The sequence below is a fragment of the Opisthocomus hoazin genome, chromosome W, assembly GCF_030867145.1.
Source record: "Opisthocomus hoazin isolate bOpiHoa1 chromosome W, bOpiHoa1.hap1, whole genome shotgun sequence".
Taxonomy (NCBI): Eukaryota; Metazoa; Chordata; class Aves; order Opisthocomiformes; family Opisthocomidae; genus Opisthocomus; species Opisthocomus hoazin.
In genome coordinates this window covers 31,904,587-31,923,065 of record NC_134453.1, presented here as the reverse complement: position 1 = coordinate 31,923,065, position 18,479 = coordinate 31,904,587, and the positions used below count along the sequence as shown (strand labels likewise).

The following is an 18,479-nucleotide window of genomic DNA, read 5'->3' as shown; positions in this document are numbered from 1 at the left end:
GAGTACTCCAGATGGGGCCTCACTAGGGCAGAGTAGAGGGGGAGGAGATCCTCCCTCGACCTGCTGGCCACACTCTTCCTAATGCACCCCAGGATGCCATTGGCCTTCTTGGCAGCCAGGGCACACTGCTGGATCATGGTCAACTTGTCGTCCACAAATATATATATATAAATATGACTGTAAAATGTGAGTTTGTAACAGAATTGTTGATGAATTTCACTAGTATTTAGAACTGTAATATTGTTTCCACTTTGACTTTTGAGTAAGGAATTTCACTAGTGCCCTATATATACATAATATGTATCCTATATATATATACACATATATAATATATCTATCTTTATGCCTAAGGAAAACAATATTTTCTCCATTATTTTACTTGTTAAGCAATTTCTTTTCGTTGATAAATGAAACCACATATAAAAGAATAATTGAATTGTCTCTTTCTTCATTGAAACAGACATCTTAAAATATTAACATTAGTAGAATTTTAAAAGCTTATATTTCATAGGAGGTTTACTTGCTGGCTTTTCACTGACTGAGTAACAAAACAAATAGAACTAATCATCTTTATTTTTAAGGTCTAATTCATTTATATGTCCTATTCAGACAGGTAGTTTTTAATCCTCTTAGAGTTTTTTATGTTACTGTTTCTAATTAATTAGAGGAGGAAAAGGTTCTTTTCACCTAAAGAGTGTTGCTCTGCATGTGTATTGGGTAGGAGTAGTAGTATTGTATGATAAGTCTGATACTGGAAATAAACTGTAAATTACTGTTTCTAATTTTATAATGAGTTATTTCTGTTGAAATAAAGGGAAAAGTCTACAAATTTAAGTGTCCCAATATCTTAGCACGAAGAATGTAGGAGGTTCCCTCTTGGGAAGAGCTACTCAGCAATAAAAGAGCATATGATGATATTTTCCTACTCAGTTCCTAACAGACCAGCTTACAGCACAATTTCTCTCTTGCCTTATGCCCAATGATAATCAAAGGAGTAGTTTTGCAGAAGTATATGCATATTTATAGTTAGAATTAGGCTTAAGTACTTTGCTGAATCCAGATTGTTTACCAATTACAGAACCACAGAATGCTTGAAGTTGGAAGGGGCCTCTTGAGATCATCTAGTCTAACCTCCCTGTTCAAGCAAGGTCAGCTTGAGCAGGTTGCCCAGGAATAATAATAAGGAATTAACAGCAGTAACAAACTAATTCTCCTAATATTTATCCTTGATGCTTAAGTTGGATATTTATCAGCTACTCCAAAATAAATTTACTGCACTTGCTCCTCGTTGTAAATATGAGTGAAAAGTTTAACAAAAAACAGTCCTTAAACTCAGAAATTCAAATTGTAACATTTTCCTAAAAAGTGCATTACTTTCTATTAGTACTATTAGTATTTAAGCTATATATTCTATCAAACGGAAACTACAAAAAGCAAAAGGTTTTATTCATATGGGCCTTTCAATACAAACAAGAGGCTAATAGTTTTTCATGATACATTTTAAATTCAGGTTTACAGTGATAGTTATTGGGACAGTTTTTAAAAACTTCTGAGAGTTTAATACTTATTTAACAAGATCCTGTTGTTGTCCCAAAAGTGGGATCGTTTACCCAGTGTGCAGTATGCCAATATACACACAGAGCAGAGGTATTGTCTTTATTGCATATTTGCGCAGATATGGGTGCTAGGTGATAATTCCACAAAGCTAGCACACCACTTAGCAGAGTCACAAGGACTATATACTCTTAGAAGTTTTGCTAGTTGATCGTCCTTTTCCAAATATGTTGGAGGGTCCAGTAAAATCCTTCCAGTTGGAGTTAAAGACCACACCAAAGACTCTGTCAAAGCTCCCCTTTTTGCTGTCTCATCAGCTTTCTGATTTCCACTAATGATATCTGTTTGTCCTTTCTGCCTTTCTGATTGTCTTTACAGTGCATTACAGACACTTCCTTTGGCTTGAGAATGGCCAGTAATAAATTTAAATTGCTTTCCCATGTTTAATTGGAGTTCCTTGGGAGGATAACAGTCCTCTTTCTTCCCATATGGCTCCATGGGCATGTATCACTCCAAAGACATATTTTGAGTCTGTTATATATGTGCACTCTCATATTTTCAGACCATTCCAGCACTCTGGTTAGTGCAACGATTTCAGCTTTATGTGCCGATGTATTAACAGGTAACACTTTAGCCTCTAATTCTCTAGTCAACATCACTACAGCATATCCAGCTTTTCATTCCCTGTTACCCACAAAGCTGCTGCCATCAGTGAACAACTCCCAGTCTGGCTTTTCCAAAGGTGTATCTTTCAAATCTGGTTGGCTGGAATACACCCATTCTATAACCTGTTAACAGTCACTTTCTAGTTCTAATCCCAATTTTCTTTCGCCCTGCGACATTTCAGAACCCAGGTACTCCACAGCTGTTTGCACAACCTGGACTTCCTTTTGTGATACTCTGTATCCAGCAAGTCCCAAGCAATTCAACAGATCGATGGTGGCTCTTTTGCGTTCTTGTTCTGAAGTGGTCCTTATTAATATATCATCTACACACTGTAGTAAAGCAACAGAAGGATGCTTACCTTGCCAGTCTTCTAATTCTTTGGCAAGTACATTACCCGACAAGGTAGGGCTGTTCTTAAATACCTGGGGTAGCACAGTGCAGCAGAGTTGGACTTTCCCATTCAAACGTGAACAATTTCTGGCTTTCTTCTTCCAGAGGTATACAAAAGAAAGCACCCTTCAGGTCCAGTACTGTAAAATAAACATTATTCTCAGGTACTGATGATAATAAAGTATATGGATTAGGAACTACTGGATGCACATCAACTGATTTCTGGTTAATTTCTCTTAAATCCTGTACTCCTGTGTCCGGGGTTTTCTGATTGGAAAAACTGGAGTATTATATTCAGTTTGACATTCTGTCAGTAGTCCGTACTGAGTAAAGTCATTTATCAACAGCTCCAAACCTATTCTGGCTTCCAATTTAATAGGATACTGTCTCTTTCTTACTGGTTGTGCTCTGGGTTTCGATTCAATTTTTACCGGTAAAGCATTTTCACTCTTCCCTGTCTCTTGTTTGCCCATGCTGTAGGTATTACAGCTCCTGGGATCCCCTCAAGGACGTTGATATCTTCCTATTATTTCATAGTCAATAAACAAAATTGTGTTTTCCAGGCAGCTTCTTTTGGTAGATGTGACTGTGTCTATTTATCAGAAAAGGTTATTGGTGCTCTTAATTTACAAAGTAAATATCACCCTAAAAGAGGAATGGGGGACACTGGCATATAGAGAAACTCATGAGATACCACTTTACCTCAAATTTTACATTCCATCTGTTTCAGAAATGGTTTCAAAGCTTGCTTTCCTGTGAACTCAATAGAATATATATGTATATTACTTAAAGGTCCCTTGCAACTAGTCACTACAGAATGGGTGGCCCCCTGTGTCTATCAGAAAATCTGTAATTTCATTCCCTGAACTGGAACCAGGGGATCGGCTGGGGAAATTTTAATGTTCTCCCCCAGTCCCCGTCAGTCCGAATCCCAAGTTCCCAATATAATCAGATCAGCCTCCTGTATAGACCCCCCGCCTTGGGTAATCAATTTCTTCTTTGGGCATTCATTTTTCCGATGCCTTTCTTCCCTACAGTATGACCTAAACATTTCTGTCCTGTGTCATTACAACCTAAGCATTGCTATGCTCTGAATATTTCTGTCCGATATCACTGTCTACCTTCCTTACAACAGCAGGGAAAGGAAAAAGACTGGTAAACATTTTTATTTGCTTCCTAAGGAGGGACTCACTTTTGGAAAGACCACCCACCTGAAGGTAGCAATTACAGGGACCGAATGGAAGAGTTAGATCCTACAGGATTTATTATTGCTAAGACTATACATCAGGAGAAGATACAGGTATGCTCTCGTCTTCAGAGTAAGATAGGTTTCTTATTTTCTCAAAACTTAGAAGTTAGAGGTACTACTGTCCATAGTATGAACGTAGTTTGTGGCAGTAAAAAAAAAAATAAAACCCACAGAAAACAAAAATTATAAAAAAATGTATGAATTTAGGACATGTATTCCCTAATTTTTTCCCCTCCTCTGACTCTCCTTGAGTTTTATCTATGATATTGTTATTAGGTCTATACTATATATTATAAAGTTATAAAAGGAATACTTGCGATTGTGCTTTAACAATTAAACTAACTTATGTTTTATGCTCAGTTTTTCTCCTTTTTGAACTGAATTCTTGCATCATTGAAATCAATGCAACTAACTGCAAAAAAGCAAAGATTTTACTTCCCTGCCTTAGTTTCTCCATCTATAAATTTGTCTATTTACTTTCACTTACCACTCCAACATGCTGTAAAGTTTAATAAATTGCTTGAAGATTCTGTGGTGATACAAGACAACTAAACTATCAACTTCTAAAAAATTGAATTTTTTAGGTGGTGAGTTTTTTTTAGAGTTCCTATTTTCCATTCTTATGCAGGTCACTTTAAAATATAAATTAATACCAGTGAAAATACACTTATAGCAAAATTGTCTGAGTTTTCTAACAGAATGCTGCATAAATTTACAACAAAAGGAGAATCTCCGTCCTTTAATGGATGAGGGGGGAAACATAGTGTCAAAGGATGAGAAAAAGGCTGAGGTACTTAATGCTGCCTTCGCCTCAGTCTTTGATAGTAATACCAATTATTCTCAGGGTACCCAGCCCCCTAAGCTGGAAGACAGAGACGGGGAGCAGAATGAAGCCCTCACAGTCCAAGGAGAAATGGTTAGCGACCTGCTACACCACTTAGACACACACACAAGTCTATGGGGTGGGATGGGATCCAGCCAGGGGTACTGAGGGAGCTGGTGGAAGTGCTCAACAAGCCACTTTCCATGATTTATCAGTAGTCCTGGTTAACTGGGGAGGTCCCAGTTGACTGGAGGTTAGCAAATGTGATGTCCATCTACAAGAAGGGCCAGAAGGAGGATCCAGGGAACTGCAGGCCTGTCAGCCTGACCTCAGTGCCGGGCAAGATTATGGAGTGATTCATCCTGAGTGCACTCACCGGGCATGTGCAGGACAACCAGGGGATCAGGCCCAGCCAGCATGGGTTTATGAAAGGCAGGTCCTGCTTGACCAACCTGATCTTCTTCTATGACCAGGTGACCCACTTAGTGGATGAGGGAATGGCTGTGGATGTTGTTTACCTGGACTTCAGCAAAGCCTTTGACACTGTTCTCCACAGCATCCTCCTGGTGAAACTGTCATGGCTTGGATGGGTGTACACTTCGCTGAGTAAAAAACCGGCTGAATGGCTGGGCCCAAAGAGTGGTGGTGAATGGAATTAAATCCAGTTGGCTGGCTCTACAGAGGGATCTGGACAGGCTGGATCGATGGGCCGAGGCCAACTGTATGAGGTTCAACAAGGCCAAGTGCCAGATCCTGCACTTGGGTCACAACAACCCCATGCAACGCTACAGACTTGGGAAAGTGACCTGGGGGTATTGGTCGACAGCCGGCTGAACATGAGCCAGCAGTGTGCCCAGGTGGCCAAGAAGGCCAACAGCATCCTGGCTTGTATCAGGAATAGTGTGGCCAGCAGGAGTAGGGAAGTGATTGTCCCTTTGTACTCGGCACTGGTGAGGCCACACCTGGAGTACTGTGTTCATTTTTGGGCCCATCACTACAAGAAAGACATTGAGGTGCTGGAGTGTGTCCAGAGAAGGGCAACGAAGCTAGTGAAGGGTCTAGAGCACAAGTCTTAAGAGGAATGGCTGAGGGAACTGGGACTGTTTAGTCTGGAGAAGAGGCGGCTGAGGGGAGACCTTATGGCTCTCTACAACTACCTGAAAGGCGGTTTTAGTGAGGCAGGTGTTGGTCTCTTCTCCCAGGTAACAGGCAATAGGACAAGGGCAAATGACCTCAACTTGCGTCAGGGAATGTTTAGACTGGATATTATGAAAAATTTCTTCACTGAAGGGATTGTCAAGCATTGGAACAGTCTGCCCAGGGACGTGGTTGAGTCACCATCCCTGGAGGTATTTGAAAGACTTGTGGATGTGGCGCTTAGAGACGTGGTTTAGTGGTGGACTTGGTAGTGTTAGGTTAATGGTTGGACTCGATGATCTTAAGGGTCTTTTTCAAATGAAATGATTCTATGATTCTATGGCTCAGCAACAGCAGAATCTGCGGGATTCACTTCCTTGATTTTATTCTCTGGAGGCCTGTTTGGTGGTGACACTGTTGTTTTCTAGAGGCAGCTCCTAAAAATAACTTCTGTAGGTAGCTAATCAGGTCTGTCTTAGATTTTTCCAAATAAAGAAAGAAGTAGAGTTAATTCCTGGTACCAAACTCAATTTGTTCTGACTCTGTATTAACTGCATCATGTCAGCCTAGCAGTTGTTCAGAATTGTATCAAAATACAACAGAATTTTAGTGTCAGAAAGCTCTTTCAAACAGAACTGTATGCTTTACTTACATTTCCACTATAATGCAAAATGCTTTTCAGGAGCAATTAAGCAAGGCTTAAGTAAAGGCTAACCCAGTGATCTTAGAAACAAATTTACCATTTGTAAGATTTTATGTCATAAGTTTTTTATTTGGGGAAATATTCTCAGGTTATCAATGAGTAAATTCCAAATTTACCTAGAACTATTTTAAAGCTGATTTCCTCTGAAAAAATTAAGGATTACTTGCATTTAAAGTTCAGAAAAGTCGTATAAAATAAATAAGGTTCTTAAAACTTGGTTATTATGTCTTGTTTTACACTTGTCTCCGCCTCGAAGCACATATATTTCATTACCCATTAATTTGTTTGCTGACCATAACTGTGCATAGTCAGTATTTACAACAGTATCTGTTACAGCTATCACGTCCTTGATCTGTGTTTTAAAGAATAATTGTGCTTATGTCATTGAGTTTGCAAAAGGAAACTGCCTGCATATTTAATTTACCACTTACCCATGAATTGTAACCGAATCAGTTAAATCTTACATTTTGGTAAGAAGGTAGAAAATATGAAATGCATCTGTTTATCAAATAAAATGGAATTGCATGCATTGATTTAAAAAAATTTAAAAGTTTGTTTTCACGACTTCATAAATTCATCGCTCTTTTTTTATTCCAGAATCGAATGGAAGAAAGCAAAGCACTCTTTAGGACAATTATCACGTATCCATGGTTCCAGAATTCTTCAGTCATTCTGTTCTTAAATAAAAAAGATCTCTTAGAGGAGAAAATTATGTACTCCCATTTAGTTGATTATTTTCCAGAGTATGATGGTAAGTATATTGCCACCATATTGCCACCAGAGCTCATGCCCCATTTACACTGTGGGAATGAAAAAATGTAATAGCCCTGCCCATATTTTGCTTAGAGTTTCTTAGGACAAAGATTATCACCCATTCTTCATTAAACCCATTTTCTTCTTTATAAATTGTACATAGTACACCGAATGGTTAGTTTGTAGCTGAATGACTTGCTGGTCATGTTTTTTAAAAAATTCTACGAAAAGGGAAAAATTATTAAAAAAAGCAATTTTTAATGCTCCAAATTTTTAAGGTCACTGAAGTCTTGTGGGATTTTCTAGTTTGCTAGGATTTCATTTTGCACCTCCATTAATTGTGGATAGGATGGTAGTACCTTTCATGTGAAATTATTGATTCTAGATGAGTAACATCATATTAGCAATGGACCCTATTCTGTCCTTGTTCATAAGTTGGGGTGAGGGTTTGAACTGAAGTATAAAGCCAAAATTACTTAAAAATACATTTCTCGTTTTTACACAGTCTCACATACTGTTCTTTTTATGTTGTTGTTTTTGTTTTTTTGTTTGTGATTTGTTGTTGTTGTTTTGTTTAAGGCTGGATATCTGAACAGAAGTGTCATAAATTCTCTGTGGCTGTCAGAGAAACCAGTATCACTCCTCCCACCCTTTCATTATACCATTTCTTTTTTGTTTCATTTTTTTAATTTTATGTTACTTGCATGAAGTTTAATGTGCTTGTCCCAGAAAACATTATGTGGAACACATAGCTGTTTCTAAGGAAGCTGTACTTTCAGAAAGTTCTCCTGAGGTGAAAAGTTAGGTACTCTAAGGTAACTGAGTAGAGGCTTTGGTAACAGAGAAAAAAAATCAAATTCATACAATAACGTCTCTTCAGTCTCACCAGAGAGTGTAAAGCAGATTCAAAAGCTACAAAAAAAGATTAAATTGCTCATTTTCAAAATGAAAGGGACAAAAAAAAATTACAGTTTTTTCCTGTTTGAGAGGAAAGGATGTGTTCATAGTGAACAACCTGCAGGATCAGACCATACTTATTTACGAGTCAGTGTAAGTTTAGTTTGATAGTACTATACAGAAGAGAACTGACAGTTGAATAGAAAATATTCTTTTCCTTTCAAGTTACAAGTGTGACAGGTGCCCTAGATGACATCCTGCAGGTGAGAAGGCTCTATGGGTCCTTCTTTATCATCATTCAAGTGGAGATACACCTGTGTTAAATGCTTGTCCAGAAAAAAACAGACAAAATTCACACAGAATAGTTAAGGTTGGAAGGGACCTCTGGAGATCATCTGGTCCAACGTCTCTGCTCAAACAAGGTCACCTAGTGCCTGTTGCCCAGGACCATGTCCAGATGGCTTTTGAATATCTCAAAGGAGGGACACTCCACAACCTCCCTGGGCAGCCTGTTCCAGTGTTCGGTCACCCTCACAGTAAAAAAGGGTTTCTTGATGTTCAGACGGAAACTCCTGTTACAGCTTGTTCCCATTGCCTCTTGTCCTGTCACTGGGCACCATCGACAAGAGCCTGGCCCACCTTCTTTATACCCTTCTTTGAGGTATTTGTACACATCGATGACATCCCCACCTGAGACTTCTCTTCTCTAGGGTAAACAGTCCCAGATTTCTCAGCCTTGCCTCCAGTCCTTTAATCATCTTCATGGCCCTTTGCTGGACTCTATCCAGTACGTCCATGTCTCTCGTACTGGGGAGCCCAGAGATGGACACAATACTCCAGGTCTGGCCTCACCAATGCTGAGTAGAGGGGAAGAATCACCTCCCTCTAGCTGCTGACAACATTCTTCCTAATGCAGCCCAGGATACCATTAGCCTTCTTTGCAGCAAGGGCACAATTCTGGCCTCGTGCTCAACCTGGGGTCCACCAGGACCCCCAGGTCCTCTTCTGCAAAGTTGCTTTCCAGCTGGGTGGACCCCAGCATGTATTGGTGCCTGGGCTTGTTCCTCTTCAGGTGCAGGACTTGGCACTTCCCCTTGTTGAACTTCATGAGTTTCCTGTCAGCCCATTTCTCCAGTCTGTCGAGGTCCCTCTGGACGGCAGCCTCTCCTCCCAGTTTTGTGTCATCAGCAAACTTGCTGATGGTACGCTCTGCTCCCTCATCCACAGAATCACAGAATCACACAATGGTAGGGGTTGGAAGGGACCTCTGTGGGTCATCTAGTCCAACCACCCTGCCGAAGCAGGGTCACCTACAGCAGGCTGCACAGGACTGCGTCCAGGCGGGTCTTGAATATCTCCAGAGAAGGAGACTCCACAACCTCCCTGGGCAGCCTGTTCCAGGGCTCCGTCACTCTCAAAGAAGTTCTTCCTTGTGTTCAGATGGAACTTCCTGTGCTTCACTTTGTGCCCATTGCCCCTTGTCCTGTTGCTGGGCACCACTGAAAAGAGTCTGGTCCCATCCTCCTGACACCCACCCTTCAGATATTTATAGGCATATATTAGGTCCTCTCGCAGCCTGCTCTTCTTCAGGCTAAACAAGCCCAGCTGCTTCAGCCTTTCCTCATAGGAGAGATGCTCCAGTCCCCTCATCATCTTTGTAGCCCTCTGCTGGACTCTCTCCAGTAGTTCCTCATCTTTCTTGAACTGAGGAGCCCAGAACTGGAAACAGTACTCCAGATGGGGTCTCACTAGGGCAGAGTAGAGGGGGAGGAGAACCTCCCTCGACCTGCTGGCCACACTCTTCTTAATGCACCCCAGGATACCATTGGCCTTCTTGGCAGGCACGGCACACTGCTGGATCATGGTCAACTTGTCATCCACCAGGACACCCAGGTCCTTCTCTCCACAGAGCTGCTCTCCAGCAGGCCCGCCCCGAGCCTGTACTGGTGCATGGGGTTATTCCTCCCCAGGTGCAGGACCCTGCACTTGCCCTTGTTGAACTTCATCCAGACCATTAAAGAAGATGTTAAACAGGACTGAACCCAATATCGATCCCTGGTGTACCCCACTATTTACTGGCCTTCAACTAGTCTTCATGCCACTGATCACCACCCTCTGATCCCAGCCATTCAGCCAGTTTTCAGTCCTCTTCATTGTCTGCTCATCCAGCGCGTACTTCATCACCTTCCCTATGAAGATCTTATGGGAGACAGTCATAGAGTCATAGAGTGCTTTGGGTTGGAAGAGACCTTTAGAGGTCACCTAGGTCCAGCCCCCCTGCAGTGAGCAGGCACATCTTCAACTAGATCAGGTTGCTCAGAGCCACGTCCAACCTGGCCTTGAATGTTTCCAGGGATGGGGCCTCCACTACTTCTCTGGGCAACCTGCTCCAGTGTTTCACCACCCTCATCGTAAAAAATTTCTTCCTTATATCTAGTCTGAATGTACCCTCTTTTAATTTAAAAACATTACTCCTTGCCCTATCACAACAGGCCCTACTAAAAAGTCTGTCCCCATCTTTCCTATAGGCCCCTTTACGTACCGAAAGGCTGCTATAAGGTCTCCCCGGAGCCTTCTCTTCTCCAGGCTGAACAGCCCAACTCTCTCAGCCTTTCCTCATAGGAGAGGTGCTCCAGCCCTCGGATCATCTTTGTGGCCCTCTTCTGGACCCACTCCAACAGGTCCATGTACTTCTTGTTCTGAGGGCTCCAGAGCTGGACACAGGACTCCAGGTGAGGCCTCACCAGAGCAGAAAGGCAGAATCCCCTCCCTCGACCTGCTGGCCATGCTGCTTTTGATGCAGCCCAGGATACAGTTGGCCTTCTGGGCTGCGAGCGCACATTGCCGGCTCATGTCCAGCTTTTCATCCACCAGTACCCCCAAGTCCTTCTCAACAAGGCTTCTCTCAATCCCCTCATCCCCCAGCCTGTACTGATAGTGGGGGTGGCCCCGACCCAGGTGCAGGACCTTGCAATTGGCCTTGTTGAACTTCATGAGGTTCACACAGGCCCACTTCTCCAGCTTGTCCATGTCCCTGTGGATGGTATCCCATCCTTCTGGTGTGTCAGCTGCACCATTCACCTTGGTGTCATCTGAAAACTTGCTGAGGGTGCACTCGATCTCGCTATGTCATTGACAGACCCCTGAGGGACACCACTTGTCACCGGTGTCCTTTTGGACTTCAAACCATTGACTACTACCCTCTGGCTGCAACCTTCCAACCAATTCCTCATCCACCAAATAGTCCCCCCATCAAATCCATTTCTGTCCAATTTAGAGAGAAGGATGTTGTGGGGGACTGTGTCGAAGGCTTTACAGAAGTCCAGATAGATGACAGATAGATAAGACAATGTCAAAAGCCTTACTGAAGGTAGACAGTATCCGCTGCTCTCCTCTCATCTACTAAGCCAGTCATTTCATCATAGAAGGTTATCAGGTTTTTCAATCAGTCTGTTCAGAGAAAACCTCTTCCTCTTTGCCATGAGTAAGGGAAACAGAAGAAGTTTATGGACCAGTAGGGCCATAACCAGTAGGCCAGACCTGAAAGTCTTTAAGCGCCTGACTCTAATTCTGCAGGTCTTGTTGTACTTAATCCCTTAGACAATGTTATGGTTTGATTTGATTTCTTCTGGTGCAAAGATGGGGTGAGTTACACAGTCTGTGGCTTGCACGAGTCTCTGTGTGATCCCCTCTGCTGTTCCAGCACCCTGTATGGAGATCTTGGAGATGTTGAAGATGTACAGATTTGGAGATCTCATCAGAATTACGTGTTTTTCAGCTGGGTCACTTATCCTGTGCAATTTCCTGTGGGGTAGCACAATGGAGAAAGTAGCACAGGGATGTGAAATGCTAACAAGGATGGCAAATTGGACTGATTAAACTAAGCAGTTGTAATGCACAGTATGTCATAACAACACTGGATAAGAGAGTGAGACATGCTCAAGGGACAGAGTATCACATGAAGGTATGCTTTCACAGCTAGTGTTAAAAGACTGACTCACAAACTGAAATGAAATGCTGGGAAAGGGGAGAAAGACAAAAAGGGGCCACACTTGGGAAGGAAAGAAGAGAAAAATGTCTATCCACAGAAGCACACTCCCCTCCAGAGTCTTCAAAGAAAATAAACGATTACACTCACCAAGCTAATGTAGCCAACCCAATATTATAGTACTTTTCATATAGGACATGACTATCATATAGAGAGACTCTTTGAAGACTGCTAAAAAGGGACCAACGGACAAGAAACCTACTGATTTGTATTATAATTCTTATCAAAGATTATTTAGATCATAACCACTTAGCATTGTAAATCTAACATTGGCTCATAACATTTTTTCTAAATTGCTGAGGTGGCAAACTTTCTTTTTAACCTATTTTTTTCCATATTTGAACTCCAGTCAAAAAAAATTTAAATTACATGATAATCAGCAATTTTATTAGGAAAGCAAAATTTGGATACAGGCTTTGAATAGTGCAGTAGATTTTGAGAGAGGGACAACCCTACCTGTGCCTACCTACTGTAAAACTGCTTAACAAAATTCTAGGAAGTTGATTAAAGCAATAAATGGCTTATTTTGAAGAAACCATTGTCTTTGAAAGTCTAGGAGTCTCCTTTACAAATACTTAAAATTATTAAGAGTAAAAAGTCTCCATCCCTTATTGGATGCAAGGGGGAATATTGCCAACAAGGATGAGGAAAAGGCTGAGGTACTTAATGCCGCCTTCGCCTCAGTCTTTAATGGTCAGACTGGTTATTCCCAGGGTAATCAGCCCCCAGTGCTGGAAGATAGGGAAGGACAGCAGAACAAACCTCTCATAATCCAGGAGGAAGCAGTTAATGACCTGCTGTGCCACCTGGATGCTTACAAGTCTATGGGGCCAGATGGGATCCATCCAAGAGTGCTGAGGGAATTGGCGGAGGAGCTGGCCAAGCCACTCTCCATCATCTGTCAGCAGTCCTGGCTGACAGGGGAGGTCCCAGATGATTGGAGGATCGCCAATGTAACACCCATCTACAAGAAGGGCCGGAAGGAGGATCCAGGGAACTATAGGCCTATCAGCCTGACCTCGGTGCCAGGCAAGATTATGGAGTGATTCATCCTGAGTGCACTCACCGGGCATGTGCAGGACAACCAGGGGATCAGGCCCAGCCATCATGGGTTCGTGAAAGGCAGGTCCTGCTTGACCAACCTGATCTCCTTCTATGACCAGGTGACCTGCCTAGTGGATGAGGGAAAGGCTGTGGACGTCATCTACCTGGACTTTAGTAAGGCCTTTGACACTGTTACACACAGTATCCTCCTGGAGAAACTGGCTGCTCATGGTTTGGACGGGTGTACTCTTCACTGGATAAAGAACTGGCTGAATGGCTGGGCCCAAAGAGTGGTGGTGAATGGAGTTAAATCCAGCTAGCAGCTGGACATGAGTGGTGTTCCCCAGGGCTCAGTTTTGGGTCCGGTCTTGTTTAATATCTTTATCAATACGATCTGGATGAGGGGACTGAGTACACCCTCAGGAAGTTTGCAGATGACACCAAGTTGGGCGGAGTGTCGATCTGCTTGAGGGTAGGAAGGCTCTGCAGAGGGATCTGGACAGGCTGGATGAATGGGCCGAGGCGAACTGTATGAGGTTTAACAAGGCCAAATGCCAGGTCCTGCACTTGGGTCACAACAGCCCCATGCAATGCTACAGGCTTGCGGAGGAGTGGCTGGAAAGCTGCTCGGAGGAAAAGGATCTTGGAATGTTGGTCGACAGCCGACTGAACACGAGCCAGCAGTGTGCCCAGATGGCCAAGAAGGCCAACGGCATCCTGGCTTCTATCAGGAATAGTGTGGCCAGCAGGACTATGGAGATGATCGTGCCTCTGTACTTGGCACTGTTGAGGCCGCACCTGGAGTACTGTGTTCAGTTTTGGGCCCCGCACTGCAAAAAGGACATGGAGTTGCTGGAGCTTGTCCAGAGAAGGGCAATGAAGCTAGTGAAGGGGCTAGAGAAGAAGTCTTACCAGGAGCGACTGACGGAGCTGGGGCTGTTTAGTCTGGAGAAGAGGAGGCTGAGGACCTTATTGCTCTCTACAGCTACCTGAAAGGAGGTTTTAGTGAGGCAGGTGTTGGTCTCTTCTCCCAAGTAACTAGCAATAGGACGAGAAGAAATGGCCTCAAGTTGCTTCAGGGGAGGTTTAGATTAGATATTAGGAAAAATTTCTTTACTGAAAGAGTGGTCAGACATTGGAATAGGCTGCCCAGGGAGGTGGTGGAGTCCCCATCCCTGGAGGTGTTCAGAAATCGTGTAGATGTGGCACTTCAGGATATGGTTTAGTAGGAATGGTGGTGTTGGGTGGATGGTTGGACTTGATGATCTTAGACGTCTTTTCCAATCTATGATTCTATGATTCTATGTGTTAAAAATTTTATCCCCACACGAGTGGGTTACACTATGTATTGCTTTATTCACAACTCAGAGTTGAGCCGTCACCTCAGTGAGTGGCAAAGCTTAACTCGCTAAACCAGTTTATATACATTTATTAAACTGATTACATCAAGTCTAGAATCTTCATAAGTTTCTAAGCAACCGTTCCGTTCCTTTAAGTACATCATTTATTAAGTTCTTTCTACTCTTCTGTCTTCGCAGAATTCTCCCTCGCTGGTTTCAGGGTCGTCTCAGCTTCTTTTGTAAATTCTGTTTGATACAATCCATACAATTAATTTCTATCCCAATTGCAACATACCGATTGTATGGTTTCTTAACACAGCTGTGTTTACACAGCTGAATCTACGTTCTAGTTCTATGATTTTATTCTATTCTATAATCAATCTTTATAACCAATCTCTAACATTCCCTCCTTTTGTTTTTATTGCATCCCTGCAATTACTAATTATTATATTTCCAAACTTTTTTTTTTTGACACTTCTTAGTGATTGACATTGAACAAGTTATTATACATTGAAAAATCACAAACAGACAAACAACGATTATTACAACAAAGAATACCTGGACTTCAGGAGATATACCTTGATACCAATAAGCATGGTTTCTCATCTGGGAAAAAGAATCCTGGAGGTACAAAAGGTATTGAGTGATTTGCTCATCTCCATCCAAAAGGCTAGTTTTTGCTGGAACATAAGTTCCCGGAACGGCAAGAATTCTACCAAAAAGAATTTCTGCAGGGGACATTCCTACAGATTGTCTTGGAGTGTTTCTAATATCCCATAAAACTAAGTTCAAAGCTTCTGGCCATTTTAATCCAATTTGTTTACAAACCTTAACTAACTTTTTCTTCATAGTTCTATTCATCCTTTCTACTTGTCCAGAGGACTCTGGATGATAAGGTATGTGTAATTGTTGTGTAATTTTTAAAGCATGACATATTTGAACCAAAATAGCTGCCATAAAATGTGCTCCCCTATCTGAGTCAATTATTTCTGGAACGCCATATCGTGGAATTAATTCTTTTAACACAATCTTAACTACTGATTTTGAATCATTCTTTCTTGTTGGGAAAGCTTCTACCCATCCGGATAACTGATCTACAATCACTAACAAGTATGCATAACCCAGAGTTTTAGGCATCTCAGCATAATCAATTTGGAGCTTTTGAAAAGGAAAGGTGGCCAGAGGCCTTTTACCTTGTGGCGGGTTAATTCGCAATGTAGCATATTGCTTGCAGAGTTTACAGTTCTCACAAAATCTTTGTGCTGCAGCATAAATTCCTGGTGCTGCCCACAGTCTTTGGATTCAGGAGGCTATGCTCTCCGGTCCTCCATGAGTTTTCTCATGGAACCAACGGGTTAAGGGTAATAAATACCTTTTTGGCAACAGAGGTTTGTTGTTCAAAATCCATTGCTCTCCTTGCCTTTGAGCTCCTAGTCATTCTCATAAGGATCGTTCATCTTCGGTTAAGGATTCATAGAGTTGGCACATGTCCGGTGGGCTTGTCCATTCTGCCTTTGTTTGCAGTGCAGCCATAAGAAGGTTGCAATGCCTAGCAGCTGCTCGGGCTGCTTGATCAGCCAAGTGGTTACCTCTTGAGATGGCATCTTGTTTTCCTGGCTGCTTCTGTCAGTGCGACAACTTCCGCACCTTGCGCTCCCAGAGACAAAGGTAGAGGTCCAGCAATTAATACCGTTGTTTCTGTCGTCACCGCAAAACCCACAACCCGTCGTTCTTTATCGTAATATGATGATCCATCTGTGAAAAGACTCATCTCTGGGTTATCAAGTGGTTGATCTGTTATGTCGTCTCGAGACTTGCTAGTAAATGTTAAAATTTGCATACAGTCATGAGTATCTTTTTCACCATCAGTTGGCAAAGGTAACAGTGTGGCAGGGTTAAGCATGTTGCACCTTTCCAATTTCAAATTGTCAGCTAATAACAATACCAATCCATAACGATGTGCTCTTTGGGGTGAAAGACTTTTCAGCATATTGTTTTAACAAAATTTCCACCTCACGGGGTACGCATACGCTTAGTGCATGTCCTAAAACAATTGACCTAGATTTTTCTACCATCTCAGCTGCAGCTGCAATTGCTCGGATACAAAACGGAGTTCCTTTTACTACAGGATCTAACGTAGTTAAAAAATAAGCTACTGGTCTTTCATGAGGCTCTAAAGTTTGGACTAAAATTCCTCTGGCTGTTCCCTTTATCTCATCACAATAAAGTTTAAAGGGTTTGGTATAATCAGGGAGTCCTAATGCTGGGGCATTCAGTAAGGCATTCTTTAGTGTCCGAAAAGCTTTTTCTCTTTCAGATCCCCATGCTATAGGTTCCACCTCCTCATTCCTAGTTGCTTCATGCAACGGTTTTGCTATTTCACTAAATCCAGGGATCCAAGGTCTGCAAAATCCAACTTGCCAAAAAAATCCCCTTAACTGCTTCTTAGTGGTAGGTCTTGGCAGTTCCTGTATTATTGTAACTCTTTCAGGATCCATTTCTCTTTTTCCCGGACTTAATAAAAATCCCAGGTACTTTACCTTAGTTTGGCAAAACTGCAGTTTGGATGGAGAGACTCAATGACCCTTCTGTACCAATTGACAACACAAATATTTAGTATCACGTATACAATTTTCTTTTGTCTTTCTCACAAATAAAAGATCATCCACATATTGTATCAAAACAGACAAGCAGGGAAAATTTAAATGTTGTAAATCATTTCTCAAAATCTGAGAGAAAATAGTGGGTGAACTAGTAAAACCTTGCGGCAATCGTGTCCAGGTTAACTGTTTCCCTTGCCAGGTAAAGGCAAAAATATGTTGACTTTGTTCTGCTATTGGTATACAAAAAAAAAGGCTCCTGTTAAATCAAGCACAGTATAATACTGGCCCCAAGGAGGTATTTGAGTTAATATCAAACTCGGGTCTGGAACAACTGGATGGGGTGCAATGACATGCTCATTAACTGCTCGTAAATCTTGAACAAACCTATATTCAGGGTCTCCGTTGTTGTCCAACCTGTTTTTACTTACAGGTAAAATTGGGGTATTATAAGGGCTCCTACATTCTTTTAGAATTCCCTCTTTTAAGAATTTATCAATTTGTTTACAAGTACTAGGAATTGCTTCTGAAACTATTGGATATTGTTGAACAGAAGGAGGTGTCCCTCCTTTTGTTTGGATTACCACAGGTTCAGCTGATTTTAAGAGCCCTACTTCATCTCCAGAAGTGCTCCATAATTCATGAGGAATATCAGAGAGTTCCTCAGGGATCTTTTTTCCCTCCTTTTTATTTTCTGGTATTTTGATTAAAGACATGCCAATTACTATTAGTTGGATGCCAGTTGGAGTTAAAGAGATACAAGTGCCAAATTCTTGCAACAAATCCCGTCCCAGCAAAGACACAGGTATTTCAGGGGAGACAACAAACTTTCCCCAAGCCATTTTTTCTCCCAATACCACCGGAAGGGGAAGCGAAAGGGGCAGTTCCTTACCTCCCACCACTCCATCTACCTTTATTTTTTCTCCTGATAATTGCGGAACAAAAAAGTTTAATAATGATATAGTTGCTCCCGTATCTACTAGAAAATTGACAAAAGTACCATTTACCTTTGCTGTGACGTGACCGTTATGATCTACCTTAACTCCAACCGCTTCCATCAATTACTGTGAGTGAGGTCTGGGAGGTCTTTCTCCGTGGTTTCTAACTTCGACTGCCGAAGTCACTGGTCTCAAGGGGCATGCATGCTGTATATGACCTAAATTACCACAATAAAAACATTCAGGAGTGTTAAAATATGGAGAAACGGGGGGAGGAAGACCTCTGCCTCTTTGGCCTCTTCCTCTGATTCCTCTTTGGGGAAATCCCCGACCTCTT

At 42.1% G+C, this 18,479-nt stretch overlaps 1 protein-coding gene across 4 annotated transcripts in view; it reads left to right on the top strand.

The window, feature by feature from the left end:
• Positions 1–18,479, top strand: part of LOC142365720 (guanine nucleotide-binding protein G(q) subunit alpha-like) — a 182,269-nt gene that overhangs the window by 147,300 nt on the left and 16,490 nt on the right. For all 4 annotated transcript variants that reach the window (XM_075446793.1, XM_075446790.1, XM_075446791.1 and 1 more), the window contains exon 6: positions 7,120–7,273. In XM_075446793.1, coding sequence (XP_075302908.1) covers positions 7,120–7,273 — 154 coding nt within the window. The remainder of the gene's footprint in view (positions 1–7,119; positions 7,274–18,479) is intronic.